This window comes from Phasianus colchicus, chromosome 1 (genome assembly GCF_987193195.1).
Source record: "Phasianus colchicus chromosome 1, bPhaCol1.hap1.1, whole genome shotgun sequence".
NCBI classification, from domain to species: Eukaryota; Metazoa; Chordata; class Aves; order Galliformes; family Phasianidae; genus Phasianus; species Phasianus colchicus.
In genome coordinates, this window is record NC_143436.1 from 110,059,517 (window position 1) to 110,079,486 (window position 19,970).

The 19,970-nt window shown below is 37.0% G+C and overlaps 1 protein-coding gene across 2 annotated transcripts in view; it reads right to left on the minus strand.

Moving 5' to 3' along the window:
• The window catches only part of DSCAM (DS cell adhesion molecule), a 460,003-nt gene that overhangs the window by 95,442 nt on the left and 344,591 nt on the right, over positions 1-19,970 (minus strand). For both annotated transcript variants that reach the window (XM_090122754.1, XM_031612462.2), the window contains 4 exons: positions 12,433-12,629; positions 9,331-9,427; positions 7,716-7,844; positions 1,486-1,653 (listed from right to left, as the gene is read on the minus strand). In XM_090122754.1, the coding sequence (XP_089978880.1) occupies positions 1,486-1,653; positions 7,716-7,844; positions 9,331-9,427; positions 12,433-12,629 (591 nt within the window). The remainder of the gene's footprint in view (positions 1-1,485; positions 1,654-7,715; positions 7,845-9,330; positions 9,428-12,432; positions 12,630-19,970) is intronic.

The following is a 19,970-nucleotide window of genomic DNA, read 5'->3' on the forward strand; positions in this document are numbered from 1 at the left end:
ACCACAATGAAATGAGAACTATGTTGCAAACTGTTTACCTTTAATAAAGCTGTATACTGAAAGCTTGTAAACATGGGAATACTCTTCATTTGTTTTCTTCTATTAGGATAAAAAATGACACTTGATGAAAGAACAGATGCAGCTTGTGTTGCCTCCTGTTTACTGGGTTTTGCACTGAAAGCCCAGGTGTCCTAATTCTTATTCAAAAAGTCCCTTGGAACGAAGACCATGTTCTCCTCACACAGGGTATATTTTGGGTAGTTTCACCCACAGTGAAAATTGGGGGAAATTACTGAGTTGTATTCATATAAACCGGACTGAAAATCTATCACCAAGTGTTTAAAGTCTGGGCCAACAGGAATCTTCAAAAATAAATAGGGTTTTTCACTACCAGGGAGCTGTCACCCAAATATCTGCATTATGTTTTTCCTCTCAAAATCCCCAGTGAAAAAAGCATTTTAGACTTTAGATAAAATAGAAGAAAAGCTAAAGTTAGCACGATAAAAACGTTTTCAAATGCAAATGATCAAGTTTTGATCTGCTCAAGACTTTTCAGAGTAACTTTACCCAGTTTCAATGGGTTGTGTTGAACCTGCTTGGCCGCTTTCACCAGCACACTTTGTACATCTCATACAATAGTATTTATCTGGCAGAAGTACTTACACCCATACAAAATTTTAATTTCTAATTACTACAATAGAAATCTGTAGCCCTCTTCTTCTCAACCATAAGTCTTATCCGCTATTACCTGTAACATTCAGGACTGACATGTGAGCATGCACAAGGCTCCACTGCCCTTACCACGCTGCCACTTCCAGCCCTGAGAAACAAACAGTTTTACAAGATGGCAGTTTTAGAGTACAGAAATGAGAGGCTCCAGATATTGAAGTGAAAATGCAGGCACAATCCTCCTGCTACAGAAACCTGTAATGATGTAGAAGAATACATGGAAACAAAGAACAAGGGGAATGGTACTAACTAATGAAAGACGACTGACTTGCAGAGTAATCAGAAAGCTACTTGATGTTGGCTTTGAGGGATGTAATAGACAAAGGAAAAAAATTTTTCATGGGGATTAATGTTTTCAAAAGGAGGTATCTTGAATTAGTTAACTATACTAAATGTATACCAAATTAGTTACCTATCTGTACTATCTGATCATCTAAGGAAAGCCACAAGATGCATAGGGGCTGGGCCACCACTACAAGTATAATGTTGACTGAGATGCCTAACTGTAGATACATGTGCCTTTTCCAGAAGTTGAAAATTTGGAGCATAATATCTTCTGGCCACTAGATGCCACTAAATAGCTTTAATTACAAACCCTAATGATGAAGTGAGAAAAGTCACCGTGTTTTATGGGAAAAATTCAGTATTTCTTCTGATGCAGCAACAGCAACATAAGCAGCATTTCAAGTAAAGAATCCGCTCATCAAAGAACAATAATTTTCAGCACGATTCAGATGCTACAAAGCCAGAGAGTACCTGCTTCATCCGTCGTGATGGTGAGCTCATTGCTGGCCTCACTCTTGCCAATGCGATTCTTGGCATACATGCGGATGTTATAAGTTGAGGAAGGGTGGAGATCAATGATAGTAGCTTGGTTTAGCTGAGGAGAAACATCTTTGGTTCTCTGAACAGAATCCCAAGAGTCTATTTAATAAGAGATTAAAACAAAACAGACAAATAAAACATGACATTAATGTTATTGACACAATTCTGCAGTTAAGCTATCTCACAGAGCAGGATATTGCCCCTGATGAATTAACCTAGAAAAATCCCAGTGCTACAAACAAAAACCAAGTGATCACATTTCTTCACAGCTCTCCCAAGTCCTACCAGTGAGATGCTGTGAAGAATGGGATTTCAGCCCAGGGAGCACCAGCAAATCGGAGAGAATATCTGCTCTGCTTCCTTTTCATTTGTTTGTTTGTTCATTTATTTTGAGAGATGGTGAGAGCAGCACTAGACATGGAGCTCAGCACCCTCCAGAACTGATGTGTTTTCCTTACTTGTTAGAACACAAGAACACTTTAACACAAGGGGGATTAAAAACCTTCTTATTTGTTTGTATATATCTGTAAAAGAAGGAGCATATTGTTTATATTTATTGCTACTACTCATTTGTTTGTTACACTTTTTAATAAGTTCTCCAGACATATAATAGGAAAAAGGATGGAAATCGGCTAAACGCAGTAACCCCTCCATTTCATCTGTGTACAATCTCTCTGCAAAAAGAAAAACAGAATCTTTTTAAAACATCCCATATCTCTTATGAGTAGCCATCTATCATTTTTTTTTCTTACTGCAGCCAATGTTTCTCCTTTAACCTCTGCTACATCCTAGGGGGGATGTCGCTGGAGGCTCTGCAGCAGTGTTTTACAGTATGGGTCACTGTAGGCAAGATCATGCAAAGCTCAGCAGATAAGACTGGTTTAAAAATAGAAAGCTCACTCAGACACACAGTATTTACACATACTGTGTAAACTGTTTAGCTGTAGCTTGCTCACAGAAATTGTCACAATGACATCCGCAGCTTCACTGGTTACAGGGTTGTTTGTTGGTGTTTTTTGTTTGCTTGTTTTTTGCTTGTATGTGGCTTAATTTACCCAGAAAACATTTAGGAATCAGACATTTAAATACTAATCAAACACACTTGAATTTACTTTCATGTGTTAACTGAGATTTCCAAAACTTCTTCTGTAGAATACCTTCAGAATCTGTAAAGGAGTTACTTGCAGGGAACACAGCTAAAACTTTCTTTCAGTTTATTAACTTCACAGAATTTCCTGAATACACTACTAATCAAGTGTTGTCAGTGTCCTGCACTATAAGTCATAAAGCTTGATACTCTCACCTAAAATATGCCACTTACCAAGTGCCACAGTACCCAATTGCTCACACCTGAAGCTCCTCAAACCAAAAGCTTCACAGCAGTGTGCAAGACCCCCATAATGTACAAAAATTAGAAGAATTTCAGACACTATTTGGTTAAAAATTAGCTAGAAATGAGAGGCTTTTTATAGATATGGCTAATGAACATTACGTCTCTGTAAATCCTAGAAAACAGGAGAGGTGATGAGATGATCTAGAGTGTGGTATGGTGACACCCAAGCACTATCCTCAGCTACTAAGAGAATCCTAGACCTGGTTAGCATGGCAACCAGGGATTTGCAAGAGGTCATGACAAAATCTAGGCAGCTTTGAAGCTTGCTAGCTGTAAGGGGAAATTTGTGCTGAACTGCACAGTGGTAGTGACACTGGTTATTTCAGTATCCCTCAGAAATCTTGACCAACAGTTATGTCTGAAGTTCTACAAGCACAGAAGGAGACTTTATTTCAGAGCACCATGTCAACAGGAAAGGAATTGAGAAGAAAAAGAAGAAATAAACACTTCCGTTTTGAAGAATTTATTAAGTTTCCCTTCACTTGGATGATACACTCTTTTAACATTGTCCATATATTAATAAATTGCTCAGGTTTTCTACTGGTTGTTTGAAATACTGACCTCTGAGTGGCAAACTTCTGCCGTTGAAATCTACAAACTGTTGAAATCAGAGACACAGATTTGAAAATTCTTGTGATTTTTTGTAGATTAAGTAATGGCACAGCGTGAAAGAAAAGAGACTAAAACTCATAGTCTTCTGTACTGCTAAATGTAGACTCCTACTGTTTATTTATGACTAAGACATAGATTCCAGGACTATATTTTGATGCATACATCCTCTTTTTGAAAGGGAAAACAAATCAAGAAAAGCAATCACTCCCAGCTGAGTCAGTCTGTGGAAAAATTAATCAATTTCTCTTCAACACTGTTTTCAGTTTTGGGGGGGGAAAAAAAGAAAAAGTTAAGATGAAAAATTGTTAGCTTATTTTTTGGCAAAGCCTAAAAATATTTTCTTGCTTTCAGGTGCTCCATGAGGTATAAGAATTGACTACAAGTTGTTTGCCTTTATTTCAGTCGCTTTAAAATCTACTCAACTAAAAGATTGAAAATGCACAGAAAACAAATTGCAACAGGCTAACAAAAACAAGCAAACCAACAAAAGATAAAAGTAAGCCTGGAATTCTTAATTTTTATCCGTCTCTAACACGTCACTTGCAGGCATTTCTCAGTGTTACATAGAATGCACACTGACACAATGATTTATGAAAAATTTATGATTTTATGAAAACCAGCAGCTTCTCGCCCGTTCCTAAAATAAAAGTTGAAGCTTTGGGATCACTCTTCATAAGACTAATAGATCTGTTTGCTCTTCAATTCTAATTTCAGGAAAATGAATGCCTCTTCCCACGCTGGGTGAGGAGGTGTCTTTGCCTTCGCTGCCATCTAGTGACACAGGCCTGCACTGCACCTGGCTGCAAAACCATCCTGAGGAAGCAGGGAGCACAAGGAAGCACGAGCTACTGTTCTCTGCCTCCAAACTCGGTCCTAAACTGAACTGATGTTCAGTCTGCACCTCAGTTTTCCATAATGGCGTCAAAAATAAAAAGGGTGAGGACACAGGCATAAAGAAACACCGACATACCAGTTCTCATCTTCACAATATTTGTACACTTCAGATGGAAAGATCAGGTAGCTACACATCAATGGTATCAATGAAGGGTCAGCTCTGAGCACCATGGGCACATTTCTGTACGGGTACTGTGTCTAAGTACTGAAATGTCCTGAAATATTATGCTTCCACTATTCATATGGCACCTGCACTGCAACTAGAGCATAAATACACATCTACATATACAAAAGGCAATTCCACATTCCATCTAGAGGGTATTTAATTGGTCTTCATTACTAGCTAGTATGTCAGGGTTAGACAGGATATGTGAGTTTAGTACCATGTAGCAGAGCCCATGCATGATATGTGGTCACCTCAACATTCTCTGAAACAGAAAAGCTTTGCAATTTTCCTTCTTGAAAAATCTAGAGAAGCATCCTGCTGTACACCCATTTCTGAGTCCTCAGAGTGATTAACACACATGGAAAATTTAGCATTAGGCTCAGCACAGAAATCTACTTTTAGTTGCACTACTTTAGTTGCATTGCCCTGAGCAGCCTTGTCTAGTACTGCATCTAGCACTTGGCAACCCTGCCTGTGTCAAGAGAGTTGGAACCCGATTATCATTGAGGTCCCTTCCAAGCCATTCTATGACCTTATGTCTGGAAACCACTTTTTGGACTCAAGTAATTATACCAGAGTTATACCATCTGATGAAGGGAGAAGCAATGAAATGAAAAATATTATACCTTTTTGTTTGTGAAGAAAGTCTGGAAAAATGAAGCACTATGCAACAGAGAAATATTCTCCAGCAACAACAGAGAGCTTAAGATACAGCCCCTGTCACAATTAGGCAGAAATTACCTCTAAGAACATTGTTCTGGAGTGCTTCCTGGGCTGTATGAGCAAAGAACACTATAGGTTACAGAAGAAAGTTCTCACCATCCTACTAGCGACTTGGTACCTGTTGAGGTATATCTGTAAGACTTTGTGGCAGAAGCTTTTTGCCTTTGTTTTCTCAAAGAGAGAAGTGGACTTCCTAGCTGTTTAGTGCAGAAAAAGCCCATGTTGCATCATGGTCCACCACCTCTATACCCCATGTGGTCCCCATTTCACATTGTGAATTAGACTACATGCTGATTCCTGATGCCTGTGCTTCCTGGTTTTTCACATCGGGTTTCAATTTATCACGCATGCATTTGTGCTGTCCAAAAATGGATAACAGTTAAGCAATTGCAATGCAAATGAAAAAGGAAAAAAAAAAAAAAAAACGCAAAAGTCAACAATCTGGAGTGAGCTATGATTGGGTAGATCTCTTTCAAATGTAATTGCTAAATACTACTTGTCATGTTAATTCTCAAAATGCTAATTATTTTGGCCATGCCTCTCATCATGTTCTCCCCTGGCTTAGGGGCAATCCAATTAGTTTGTTAGTCAGATCAATGTACAAAGGCCTCTCACCAGATAGTATGAGTGAAAAGAACCATCCAGTAAAAGACATTTTGTCAGAGGAGCCATGAAGATTGAACATTTCATACCTTGTTTGATGTCCCACATTACAAATAGAATTGTTTAAACCAGGAGAACTTTTAAGTAACCATTTCAGTGCTTTGTCTTCTTAATAATTATGAAAAAAATTGTGAGCAAGAATTCCAAAAATTGATCTTAGTTTCTCCAAACATTCAGCCCCAGACTTTATAAAAGAATGTTTCTGTTGTTTGTAGTGAGATAATCTGCTCTTTACAGGATATGTTCTCAAGTATTTACCTTCATACGCATGGAAAAAAGTATGAATTCAAAAAATTGCTCTGGGAAAAGGGCTTGGGTGGAAAGAAAGGAAAAGAAACTAAGAGAAAACAAAGCTTAGGAACTTGCATGCATGTTCCTTTAAGGCATCTTTGCCTAGTTCGTATCTCCAAAGCTTCAACTCCTAACCACAGACTCAGAGGGGAGTTTCTCCATGTAATCTCTCAGTTACCATGTTCACCTAAACATCATCAATTTCATTTAGAAAGCCATGCTAAAATGGTGATTGATGATTTAAGACTTTTATTTAACAAAGTAAAGCAGAAAGGAAATATACAGTGTAGAAAAATGAAGGATAGTAAAGATGGTTAGTAGAATATATTCTTAGTTTTTAAATTTCAGAATTTTATGAACAAAAACATTTTTATATCTCAGAAATAAAAAGAGAAGACTATAAAAACACTACAGCTTCTTACATAAACTGAGTGTTTCACTTAAACCTCCCATCAGAATTCCTATGTCCCTTTAAAAATAGTGCAACAAACTCCAACAAATGGCAGTATAATGTAATTACTCAGAGTCTTTTTAATCATACTTAGAATATGACAGTGTACTTCCATTGCAATCTCCCTTCTCAAAACATGACTCCAGGGCAGTGCTTATTATTGTGCTTAATTTTAAATATGATCCCACATCACAAATATATTTCCAACTTGAATATATTTCCAACAGCTTGAATATTTTTTAGATTTCAACAGAGAATGAACATTTTTGGGCTTAAGAAAATTTAAAACATCTACCCAAACAGGAATATTTTCCCAAAATGAGGAGTTGTATTTTTTTTTTTTTTTTCATAGTAATCCTACTCATCTTCTTAGATGTTCACTGATACGACTATAGGGTGACCCAGCAGAAAGGTCTATGCTTGCACTGCTCTTATCCTTCAGAGTATTTCTTACATATTACTGAAAACTCAGCATGGTGCTTTAGCAAACAACCACACAATTTTTTTCAACTAGAAATTATCATAAGTACCCATGTTCACTGCTAACCTTTCAGGTATTCACATATTGATAGAAAATAGGAGAAGATGATTTATAAAGGCAGGTATTTTTCTATAGGGTGAAACAGAAAATAATAATCAAAGAATTCAAATGGAGAAAAGATAGGGATCAACAATCAGGTAGTAAAATCATCATTACCAACTATCACTTAGTATGTCTTTTTAATAACAAAATTTGCCCTTCTTACTTGTCTCTTTCTCAAGTAAATGAAAAAAGCAGCAGTTATAACACATAATGTCATTACTTCCAAAAAAGAAAACAAATGATGATAAATTTGACTGTGAAGGACTAAATAAACCACAGTAAAATTTTCCATCAGGCATTTTCAATTTACGGATTATCTTTTACAATACAAGTGCAACGATGAAGAGAATGACAGGGATTACTTCAGAGGAAGATTATTTCTTACCTGACTTGTTCTTGCATTCAATATCATAGCCAGTGATAGGGCTGTTTCCATCAAATCCCATGGTCCATCTGAGGGCAATGCTGCGTGCTCTCACCTCTCGGATCTCTATCTCAGGAGGGTCAGGGGGCTCTGAGTAAACACACATACAGAGTTTCAGTCAGAGGAAAGTTCATGTCAATAATAAGATAACACTAATGAGCGTGGCACTGACATGGCTTACTGGAGGTAAGCTTTCATGCTGAATTCTCCAGTCACTCATTAGTACCCCAAGCCAGTTAATCACTCACTGAAGAATACCCAGGAGAGGAACAAAAAGGCTCTTTTCAAATAAGACTCACTGATGTAATATTGAATACTAACTTCTGTTTAACCTTCTAGTATGCAACATGTAGCTGCATTTCCTTAAAAGTGCTCCAGATTGGACTGAGAAATATTTTTTACCTTGAACACTGTATTTTACAGATACTTTTATGGTTTCTACATAAAAGCTGGTGTTAGAAATATTAATACTAAACTACTAAATTTGGTAGGGGAAGGGAGGAAGAATTCTGCCTCTTTGAGTAAGTCTTAACTTACTAACAATCAATTTTATGAGCATTTAAAAGCCTTAACTACACTATAATCTCTTTCTACATCTACAGAATTAAGGATGAAAATAACCAGCATTTGCACTGAATCTAGTGTCCTTTTAAATTGTCAAAGCAGTGTAAAGGAGCCCAGGTGTAATTGAGAGCCTGACCCAAATTCCACCTGAATTTACTGATAGGGCTGCTTCAGGAGTGGACAGGAAAGGACTCCTTGTAGGTCCTTTCCAAATCACGATATTCTATAATCCTGTGATTAAACATTCAGTGAAATCTGTAGATGTCTAAAAACATATGCTAATAACTCTAGAGTGAGGGAAAAGAAATTTGCAAGTTCTGGAGCCTGTGTTCATGCTCAAAGGCATACAACCGCAGGAACAAGCACCACAGAAGTAAGCAGTGGCCAATGGCCAAGTCCTGCCTCTGCTCTGCATCTCAAATACTGTCGCCTTGGCTGCTCCAGAATTTGTTGTTGTTTGCCTGAGTAAAATCCTGCAGGAGGGGAAACCCAGCCGCAGGCAACACAGGTTCCTAGAGCTTGTGCTGTACAGACTGATTAAAATTTATTTTGACTGATTAAACTTGAAATATTTTGTTTGTCAAAACACAGTAGGTTTAATAAAATCAGATTGTTTTTGCTTTAGTGGAGTTTTAAGCACATTTGTTCTTTTGAAAACAATGCAACCCTCTATCCCTTCCCCCAAAAGTAACCCTCACATATCTGCTCTTCCTACTGAATATGTTTTAAATATCTTTAGTAGATCATCAGCTGGTGTATTTAAGAAAAAGCTCTGCTTATTAATTTATACAGATCTAGAAAGACTCTGGAGCTTATCCTTTGTTTTGATTTAATTTGTAATGCTGGAAAATGAGAGACTGAGAATCTTAATGCAGCTCCTCATTTCTTTGACAGTGAGGAGTATGCTTAATTAGGAACCAGGTCCTCCCTCCCCCAACAGATTTCTGAGCATGGCATACACTTACTGTACTACAATAGCTGTGTATTTTTCCTTATGTTGTCCTCTTCCTACCTTGCACAGTGAGCTGAATTATTCCACGATCCTCCCCATAAGAATTGATGGCATGGCAGGAAAAGAAGCCAGAATCTTCACGCACAGTTGGCAAAATCTATAGGTGGTTTGAAAAGAAGTGATTGATTGAACAACATGCAGGGAAAATAAACCAACAGCTTTTCTGTGTGGTGCAAGAAAAATTGTACAAACTGTTTTATTTGACAGTAGTAAATAGATATTGTATGTTATACTCTAACAAACATATGCACAGTAAAGCATCCAAAATAGTAAGACTTATCAAAACTAGCAACACTTGGGTTGAGGAAGCAGGCTATCAGCTCTGCATGTGTAGAGAGGAGTTGGAGCATCACCTATTCCTGTTGCTTCTCATTAGGAGCCTTGTTTCCAGTCACTCGTAAGTTTGCCAAGCATTTAACAGTTGGCTGAAATTTTCCATACAAAATGGTGCCTCCTGCTGCCTCCAAAATTTTCCAGTTACTTCTGAAAATAATTCAAGTGGCTGAAGTCTGTGTGGAGGAAATAAAGGTTCAAACACTGCTGGTGAACCCTGCAGTATTCAGCTTGATGCCTCGTAATAAAATTTGGGTGGTCTTTCTTTTCAATTTGTTATTTAACAACATAGAAAATTGTATTTTCTTTACATACATGATCATAATGATATTTTTCTACAGGACCACTGCATCATTCAAAATACAGGAGAGAGAAGATTTTATAAATCAGCAGATATTCTGAATGCCATTTTCTTATCATTCAGTGTGCTCTCCACACTTTATTTACTGCACACAGTTCAAACTGTGCCCTCAAGATAAACTTATTCATTCTCTCAAAACATTTTCTGTGCAATACTCATTTCAGAAACATGAAGGAATGTATTTTCATAAACCCTGACATCATGAAGAGTATTACCACCATTTTGTATGGGGAATTAAGGAACCAGACATATGATAATGTTTGTGGCTGCTTGACAAGTTGCCACTTAGTAGCTCAGCCATGGTAACTCCTTATGCTTTTTATTCCTCAGCAAAGCCAAGGTAATATGAGTGCAACCCTTATTTACCACTGGCTAAAACAAAGGGATTTATTTCCCTCTTGCTATAAGGATATTGGAGAGTTACCATCTGAGATGTGGTGACTGCTCAGATAAGTTGCATATGTGGCTAAGTTTTAAGCTAGAAAAACAAAAAACTTCAGAGCCCAATTTGATACATCTAGGGCCTTCTTTTCCCTCTCAGAGACTTAGCAATAAATAGCATTTCATGCGTTCATAACAGCTTCCTTTCAGTTAAGCTGCAGCTATGAGGGCTTAGTACTTCTGCAAATCAGACCCCAAGGGCTCAAGGCAAGTACCTAGAAAACAAAGAACACACAATTATTGGCCACCTGTGAAAAGTTTGGTTTCAATGATCAGCCTTGCATCACACAGTGTCTTTCATTACTCAACCCTAATTCAACTCCAGAGAAAATCCAAGTCATGCCTGACTGAGGCAGGGGTCCTGCAGAAAAAATAAAAGCTGAGTATACAACTAAAGATCACATCATCATGCACGCACAAAAAAGCACTGAATTAAAGGCTTCGAAGACAATCTTAATCCTAGCATTTTCTTATTCAAGAGCATTTTCTCTCTCAAAATTCAAAGTTTTTTGTATGTAACAAAGATAAGGACGTAGGATGCCACAGCTACATACAACTGCTTCAGAAGAGAATTCACCAAGCAGGTCTCCAGCCTTCCCAAAATAAATACTGTTTTGCAACTAGGCACTATCCTATTACAGTAAATACGAAATGAAGGCAGAGATGTCCATAGTTCTATTCTGTAATTAAATATTATACACAATTCAATTATACTAATATATACAAGTTCACTCTTACCCTCCGTCATAAAAATCCATGACAGAGCTCCCTCACAGAGAGCAAAATCAGAATTTTACTGGATATCATCCAACACAATTTTTGACTGGAAAGAGATGCATCTTAAGAGTTAAAACAGAATATAGATGGAACCATCAGAAAGCTAGAGAATTATTTTTGTGAAAATGCTTTTAGGAATATGGCTGACAAATGGAAATCAAGGTATTTGACCAAGAATCTCTATATTAGTGATTTATTTTTCATTTTCTAAAGCACATATAAAAATATAAAGCAATGGACTAGAAACTTGCTTGTGCTGGCAAAATTCAAATTTGAGTGGAAAAAATTTGTATCCTGGTAAAGTGAGGGCAACATCATAACCCCACACACTGTAAGTGACACCAGAACAGCAAGAGTTTCCTTTGCATCCACAGCATGTAGGGGGGGGGGGGAGTTAAATCCATTAAATTAAATCCATCCAGCGGTGCTACTCATGCAGTTCCTCAAAGTAGCCTACATCAACCACTTAGGAGGTCATAGAGCCCCACATATAGAGTTATCAGTCAAGATGCATGCATGCCACATCACCAAAGACCTGCTTGTGAGAGAAGCAGAAGTGAAGATGCAGATTATGACCACTTCTGCTACTGTGTATGATGAGTATCAAATACTACTGGTAGTTGTAGATAGATTACTTACTACTTACTTATCTATGTGTCTTTTCCTTCTAACTCACTTTGATGACTAACCTGACTTTGTAAAATGGTAGCTCACAAGCCCCACAAAGTGAAAGAGAGAGAAAAAAGAAGTATTTAGAAGACAGCATTTTCATATCGGAACAGCTTAATGATTTTGGTGAAGATAAGCCCGATGCATATTGGACTAGCTGTCAGATAATCATTCAATGCTTATTGGCAGCGTACTCAAAATTGAGCCATGCCACTCTTAGGAAGGACAAGCTGAGGCATTAGCTGTGTTGCTTCTGAGACAAAGGATGGTAGGGGCTGTGAGTCAGGCTTGTTCTCTTATTGGCTCTGGAACATCAGAAGATGGAGATGGGGAGTGATTTTCCTGGGAGATGGGATGCAGATATTTCCTCTACCTCCTCTTGGTGGCCTAGCTCTTCAAGGCTGTGCCATGGATGGGGCTCTGTCCTTCTAGGACTGAAGTAGCTGTGCATTCCCATCAGAATCAAAACAGCCAACAATCTCACACATATAAATGAGTCACGGGTCATTTTATTTTCTTACCTGTAGAGTAGAGATCACTTCGTCTCCAACTTCCTTGGTGGAAACAAGGTAACGGGACATTTCAGGGTTAATGATTCGGTCCTCTTTCTCCCAGCGGACTATGATGGGTTTCTCTCCATGTGCTGTACAGCTCATCTCCTTCTTTTGACCTTGTGTTGCCAGGGTCGTGTTTGGATAGGAAGTTATCATAGCCGGAACTAAAATCAGACAAAGCAACAAAGATGGTGTTTCAGTGAGATATCCTGACACAGTGTTGGCCTTCCATTCTGGTCTCATTCAGTCTGATCATATTTGACCAGATGGTTGAAAATGTGAGAAAGGATTTTAATTTTACTTTTATGTGAGAAATTCTTAAGAGTGAAGATGAGCTTCAAAGGGAACTTAGCAGAGAGGACCTGGGACTGGCCAGTGTGGCTACAGAGACAGAAGATGAACATCCAAACAAAACCTGCCTCCATTAATTTTGCTGCCCACAGGACAATTTGTACCATGATTAAAATATGCACAGCACATAAAACTATTGTAAATAATAAGCATTCAGAAATGGGGCCAATAAAGAAATGATATAAATTTCTTATTCCTTCTGGAGAGGCAGTCATATTATTATACATTAATCACAAATGTGCACAAAGCTAATAGAAAGTACATTTACTTATTTTATTTGCTGACAGATATATGCTCTATTCTTGCGTATGACAGTAATGGCCTATCAAAATGAGGGCTCCATTAAACAAGGAGATGTACAAAATGAAAAGAGAGACCGCACCAAAGGACTTACAGACCATGTGTGTGCTGAGCACATAACTAAACTGTACTGAACTGCAAGTATAATTAAACTGAAAACAAATCTATTTTGATTTGTGCTTAGTATATCTGAAAGTTAGTTGTAGAATCCACAGAACAGTTGAGACATAATTGTCAATCTCATTAACCATTCAGGAATCTAAAATTTTTAAGTTTTAAAGTACTCTCTTGCCTAACAATAAAGGACTTAAAATCTAAGTATTTTCGTATTTTGGAATGATAATTCATTTTTTTTTTTTAAACAAGATGGTCTCCTTGATGTCCTCAATTGTCTTTTTCTTATCATATTATTTGTCCACCAATTAATAGCAGATAGGCATTTCTGTGAAGGAAAAAAAAAGTCTAGAAGTCTGTCATTTATCTGCTTAGGAGAATCTAGAAAGCCCTTGATAACATTCAGACCTGCTCTCCCCTAAATGTATCAGTCCACTCCTTTTGAAGTATTTGAGGTGGACATAAAAAGTCCGTTTGCTAAGGTCTTGCACTCCAGAGGTGCCTTTAGCTCTATGATACTCATTTTTATGCTATGCATACTCTATTTTATGCATGAACACTTGCCTCTCCTCATCACAACTTACTCCATCTGAACTTCTCTGGGTGTCAATTTTAAGAAGATGACACTGGCAGAGAAGCTGGTCTGAGACCTTCTCAGTTCTTCCTTCTGCATAGATAGCTTCTATTTCTACCAGACAGAAAAAAAAATATATATAAAAGAAACAAACAAAAAACCCGTATTTAAATGGATTACTATAATTTCTATTTTAAAATGTTAATATTTGGTGGCATGACCTTTTCACTTGTCAGAACTATTGATGCTTGAATATGACAATATGTCAGGCTGCAGCCATTTCTCTACAAAGGACTTCTGAACCATAATAAACTGATTTAAAAATTATCAGGGCTGCAGAGCTGTGGGTTAGAATTATGAGTGGGATCTAATTACAGGAAAAATACTTAGGAAAGTCTTGTGTAAGACATGAGACTCTTTAGGCAGTGGTGTAAATTAGTGACAATGTATGTCTTGTTTGACTATGTTGCTATTATATACCAATTAGTTTCATCAAAGAAAAGCATCAGAAGAGAAGAAATGATGAGGGATCAGAGCAGAAAATAGGGACAAGTCTGATACCATCTTCTAGATAATGGAGATAGCTTCAGCTTTACCTGAATTCTTTCCAGATACTGATACTCACACCAAAGCTATCAGAAAGGCACTTTTTGGGGCCATCATCTTTTTGTGTCTGAACAAGGAAGCTATTAAATCTCAATTGTCAGTTGTCGATTTGTGGGTCCTATATACATAGATAGGTATGTGCACTTGAATATATCTGCCTTCATCTGCAACACTTAAACTAGACCAATATATTCCCTTATACAGTAAAAGACCCAATTCAGATGAGTGGCAGGTTATTAAAGAATCCACATTACCATCATTAGTTTTTGTCACCCCATTTCTTTCTTCCATAATCTCTCAGGCTTCCAACGTGTCCCTTACTTCGTAATTTACAGCGCTTTTGCACATCTCTCTCATTTTCCCTCAGTGGAATAAATTCATGTTCCCTTCAGTTCTCCCTGTCTTCTTCCTACTGCAACCTCTTCATGTTCCCACACGGCTCCCACACGGCACAGACACATTTTCTTTCTCCAGTCTCATTTTCTTCCCTAATGAAATCTTTCCAAAATCCCAAGTGCAATAAATTACATACTTTGTCTAAAACTGCAGTCTTCTTTCCTATCAGTATCTCCCTACTTATCTACTACTCCAAACATCCCGTTGCCTTCTAGTGATGAAGGGAGCATGTACTTAGCCTACTCTGAACATTTCTCCTTATAAGGCACCTGAGCACTTAGGGTGCCCATGCCTCGTGGCAGGAGGTCTCAGCATTTTGAGCAGGTGAGCCTTACACTGGCAGATTTACCTTCCTCCTTCTTCTCAGGTATCAACACATTGTGTGCCCCACCAAAAAAAATGGGATGCAGGAACTGAATTTAAATCCCATTGACCTTGAGGAGTCTGTCTCAGAGACTTCTCCACATACTACTCTCCTATATAAGTGTCTACCAAGAGTCCCCTCGTGGATAACAGTACCAAATGAAATAACCACCTTGCTTCCTTTCTGAAAAACAGGCTGCCTAGCGAAGCTCAATTTCTTTTCCATCTAACTTTCTTAGTAAGAACAGCATAAAAATGCATAAAGAAAGATGACTTCATTCTTCAGATACAGCTTTATCCCTACTTATCCTTCCTTTCCTGTCACATAATCTTCCACACTGATTCCTTATTACCATAGCAATGCCTCACAGCTAAATATTTTCCCTTCCTCAAAAGCTAATTTTTCACTCTTCGCAATTTATCTCCAATGGTCCTAAATCATAAGCTCTTCTTTTTTATCTTCCTCTATGTCAAAAGATTTCTGGTAACAAAGCCATGTTCCCAAAGATATTTTAGGCAATGTATTTCTTCATCCTCCAACTTTTATCAAATTACTGATGCAAATAACTGAGTTAAATATACAGCCTCTATACTGACAAAATAATTTAGAAAACTGTAAACAAGCAAATTGAATCTATGGTATATATGTATGAGATATTCTCCTAGGATGTCTTAAAAAGAATTTGAGTGAATGCATTTAGAAGTATACTGAGATTATTTAGATGTCATAAAATGTGGCATCTAAATGTGGATCCTCTCATATTCTTTCAAACACACACACATACACTGACATGCATTTATGTAAGAGAATTTTGGAAGGAAAGATAATGTTGCCATGTGCGTGCAAGTATCATGTTCCAGAATTTTGAAATAGACCTTCCAATCAGACAAATTAATCCAAGTCTCTTTCTTCTGGAGTTCTCCTAATCTTTCTCTGAAGCTGAAGCATGCCAGATGGAACTGGCCAATAATAAAGGTGGCCTATTGGACAAACCAGAATACACAGTCTACAGATTATAGTAATTTCCATTTCAATTACAGCAGCATTAATCTAGGAGATCTCTTTATTTAAATATGGCCTTCCATATGGAAAGCTGAATTGTCTACTCATTTTCCCAGTTCAACCCAATATCTTCCCCTTCTTTGTGTCAACTTTGTGGGGAGTAACCTAATTGTTTCACATTATTAACAACTTCATTATTAAAAATTAAAATGCAAAATTCAGGAGTGGAGATCACTCGTAATACTCATGAAAGTATTTTATACAAAATAAAAACCTCTTATTAAATCTAAAAAGAAATAAAATCTGGACATTTCCTAAGATTCAGTAAAAATTCCTTTATTTGCCTTTTTATTTTCTGCCAAATTGCTGAATGTTTTACCAGGAACTGGTAAATGAGTGCAAATAAAAATGAAAACAATTATCTTAACAAGACTTTCAATTTGTAATTAAACAATAAATTTTCAAGCAGCATCCTTAAGTAATTCTATGACCGAATGAAGTTCTCAGTATGTTTAAGAACTATTGCTATCTATAGTTTCCAAAGGATAATTTTTCTAGAAACTTTGCTGTGGTGAGGAGACCACATAGACAACAACACAATTGATGGGAAATGTCATGCGACACTGTACCATGTGTTTTGAGCTGTTTTAAATGTTAGATTGCTGCCCTTATCCAAACATTAACCAAGATTAAATATGCTCTTGAGAATGGAAAGGAAGCAGCAGAGGAAAAAAGGGGCATAGACATGGACATGGACATAAGTGAACACAGTTAGTCTTTGAGTGTGCTTGATAACAGATCTGTCCTGATGCAATTTGCCCGTGATGCAATTCCTGGCACATTAACGTGCCTCACCATCTCTCCACAGACCAATAGATAGGATTATCATAGGAAAATCCAAATTGGAAGTGATCCACGAAGATCATCGAGTCCAACTCCTGACTCCACAGAGGACCATCCAAAAATCAATCTCTTTGTCTGAGAGCACTGTCCAAACACTTCTTAAACTGACAGACATGGGGACAACTGCCCTGGTAAGACTGTTCCAGTGCCCAATCACTCTTGCAGTGAAGAATTTTTTCCTAATATCAAATCTGATTCTCCACTTCTCCTCGTTTTAGGATTTCTGCCCTGATTGAGCATAGCTCCCACAGAACTTTACTTCTTCACTGGAGCATGCTTGAAATGGCCAATTTGAGGTCTGACAGCACCCATCCATGGAGTAGCCCTGCTCACAGCTCTACAGAGTGGAAATGCCTACCACTGTGGTGGGATCCATCTTGCAAGCATCTCTGCCAGTCAATCCATCAAAGACTTCCTCAACAGAAAGAAAGATTTCTATAACAGTATTCATCTAACCAGGTGAACTATGTCCTCAAAAGTGCCCTTTACACTGATTGTTCAGGAACCTGCAATGCCTTGCTCAGTTGCAGAGATGTGCTCTAATGATGGATGATGAACTCCATCTGCTTTTTTCATACACCTAGAGATAGAGGACCATGGTCTCTAATGGTTTAACAACCTTAGGTAAAAATAGCATCATGGATGAGGATAGGAATTTGGGGAATAGAAAGCTGTTCTAACGTTGAATTGAATTGTATTGAAAAAACAGAATTTCAATTCCAATTTAATATTTAAGTCAAATTTAACATGCTGGTCTAATACAGTGAGAATATGCTTCTGTCCATGACACACCAAACATTCCTTATTCCCTGACCTACTTTTGCTTGGGTAGTGACAGTTCATAAAAATAAATTACTTACATTTAAAAGGGTCAAGTTCTCACACTATAATTAATTGTTTTCTATTGATTATCTTATTTTCAAATATAGTAGACTTCTTCAAGTCAATTAGCAAATATCTTGAATTCTTAACTTCACCTTTCCTTTTCTGTTATGACATTTTTGCTTACTTAAGTAGCATCTCTCCAGAATTCAAGTGGCACACTGAAACTAGCACAAAATTTTAAATCAGTGGTTACTCACTGGTACTTTAATGGCACTTAATGGTACTTCAAGCACACCGCTTCTTGGCAAAACTGTGACCTCCCTAGCTCTTAGCCCTCATCCTCGTCTTCAAAATGAAATACCACATGCCCCAAAGGGTAAAAGAATGTTAACACAAAAGTAAGCATTCAATTTTTTGAATGTAAATTAATTTCACAAAAATAATGAGTGCACCATTAACTTACTTCCTTCTGTTCTAATTAATGAAATACTGTAAATTAGCAAGGAAATAATAAAAATATGCCTTCTTTCAATAATCAGTAATTTTAAACATGAATTTCATGTTTGTGACCCAGTCATTTCCTTTACTGTGAAACTTCTCAAAGACATATTATTTTAGGATAAATATTTTTAAAAATTGAATCTCAAATATCTAAATACTTCATGAAAGTGAATTTTGAATGCATATTTTATTCTATTGCCTAGAATTAGTAATGAATTTGTTGTGTAAGCAATACAACTCTCAAATAGAAATATTACTTAGCTAAGACAACCAGTTACTAAATAATCAATATGGTATACATTTCAAAATCAAATAGCATATCCTTTGAAATTAATTACAGCTGAAGTTTCAAACTAGGAGAAATTGTTTCAAACGTATAAACCTGAGAATTTTTAGTAGAAAAGGAAAAAAAATGATGAATTAATGTGACAGGCTGAATTATTTATTCAGTGTTAGTTTCAGGAGTCTATAGAATACATTACGTAAATTCAGATAATTTGTTGATAAACATATTTCTATTTATTTATTTTTAATAAAGTATACCAAATGAAATGACTTTTTACTTCCAAGCTGCCTTAAAAGTGGTACTACTGGCTTTTCATTAGCAACTTTTACCTGAACAGATTTCTGGAAAATAGGCAAGAGCTCCATTAACAGCTCAACAGCAAATTTTTTGAAAATGAAGTATGAAAAAACAGTACTTGCTATGAAGAAAAGAGACTGGGCTCCATAGAAACCGCAGCTTTTAGTGAATATTTAGTGAATAGTGACAGCTATGAGAATTAGGACATGTAAATAATAGAGAAAAAGCAAACATGAGTATGATCAGCCCATGTCCCAGCTATCTAAGTTGGCATTACAAATCCCATATCTAAACATGAGATTCAGCAGTGTGTAAAAACTGCATTATCAGAACATTAAGTATCCCTAAAAGGTAATCTTGAAAAAAATTCTGAAAAAATATATCACCAAGTGGGAATGAATAAGGCTTCTGTTCACTTTAACAGATGATTTCAGCAAGCTATTCCACTGATACAAACAAAGTTACTTTGATTATAAGTATTATTCAAACATGCATTTTGAAGCTAGAACAGGCCTTGTTTGATTCTAAGCTTTAATAAGAATGACAATTATGTCCCGAGTACTTGGCAGCTTCACCGGCGCCTCACGATCTGATTGAATATGTCAGGGTAAAGGCTGTGAACATTTAGGGTTCATATCTTATTCACTCAGAAGCAGTTTCAGGTCATATTATAGAAAAAGAAGTTGATTTATTTTGCATGACAACTATGAATTTTAACCAAAAGACACATTAATAAAATAAAAAGGCCTTTTCTCTCAAACCACAGAGGCAATTCTTCCCTCTTCCTGAGGTCTTTTCTTGCATTAGTTTTATGTTTGTATAGTGCAAACTGCTGCCTGCAAATAATACTCATGAGACCAGCAGCTGCTTTTATTTTTTGGTCTTTCCTTTGACTTTGACATGGTATCAAAATGAATGCGACTTTCTTTTTCATTGTCATGCAGCTTCAATTCCCATTTTGTCTAACTGTACTTCCTAAAAACCAA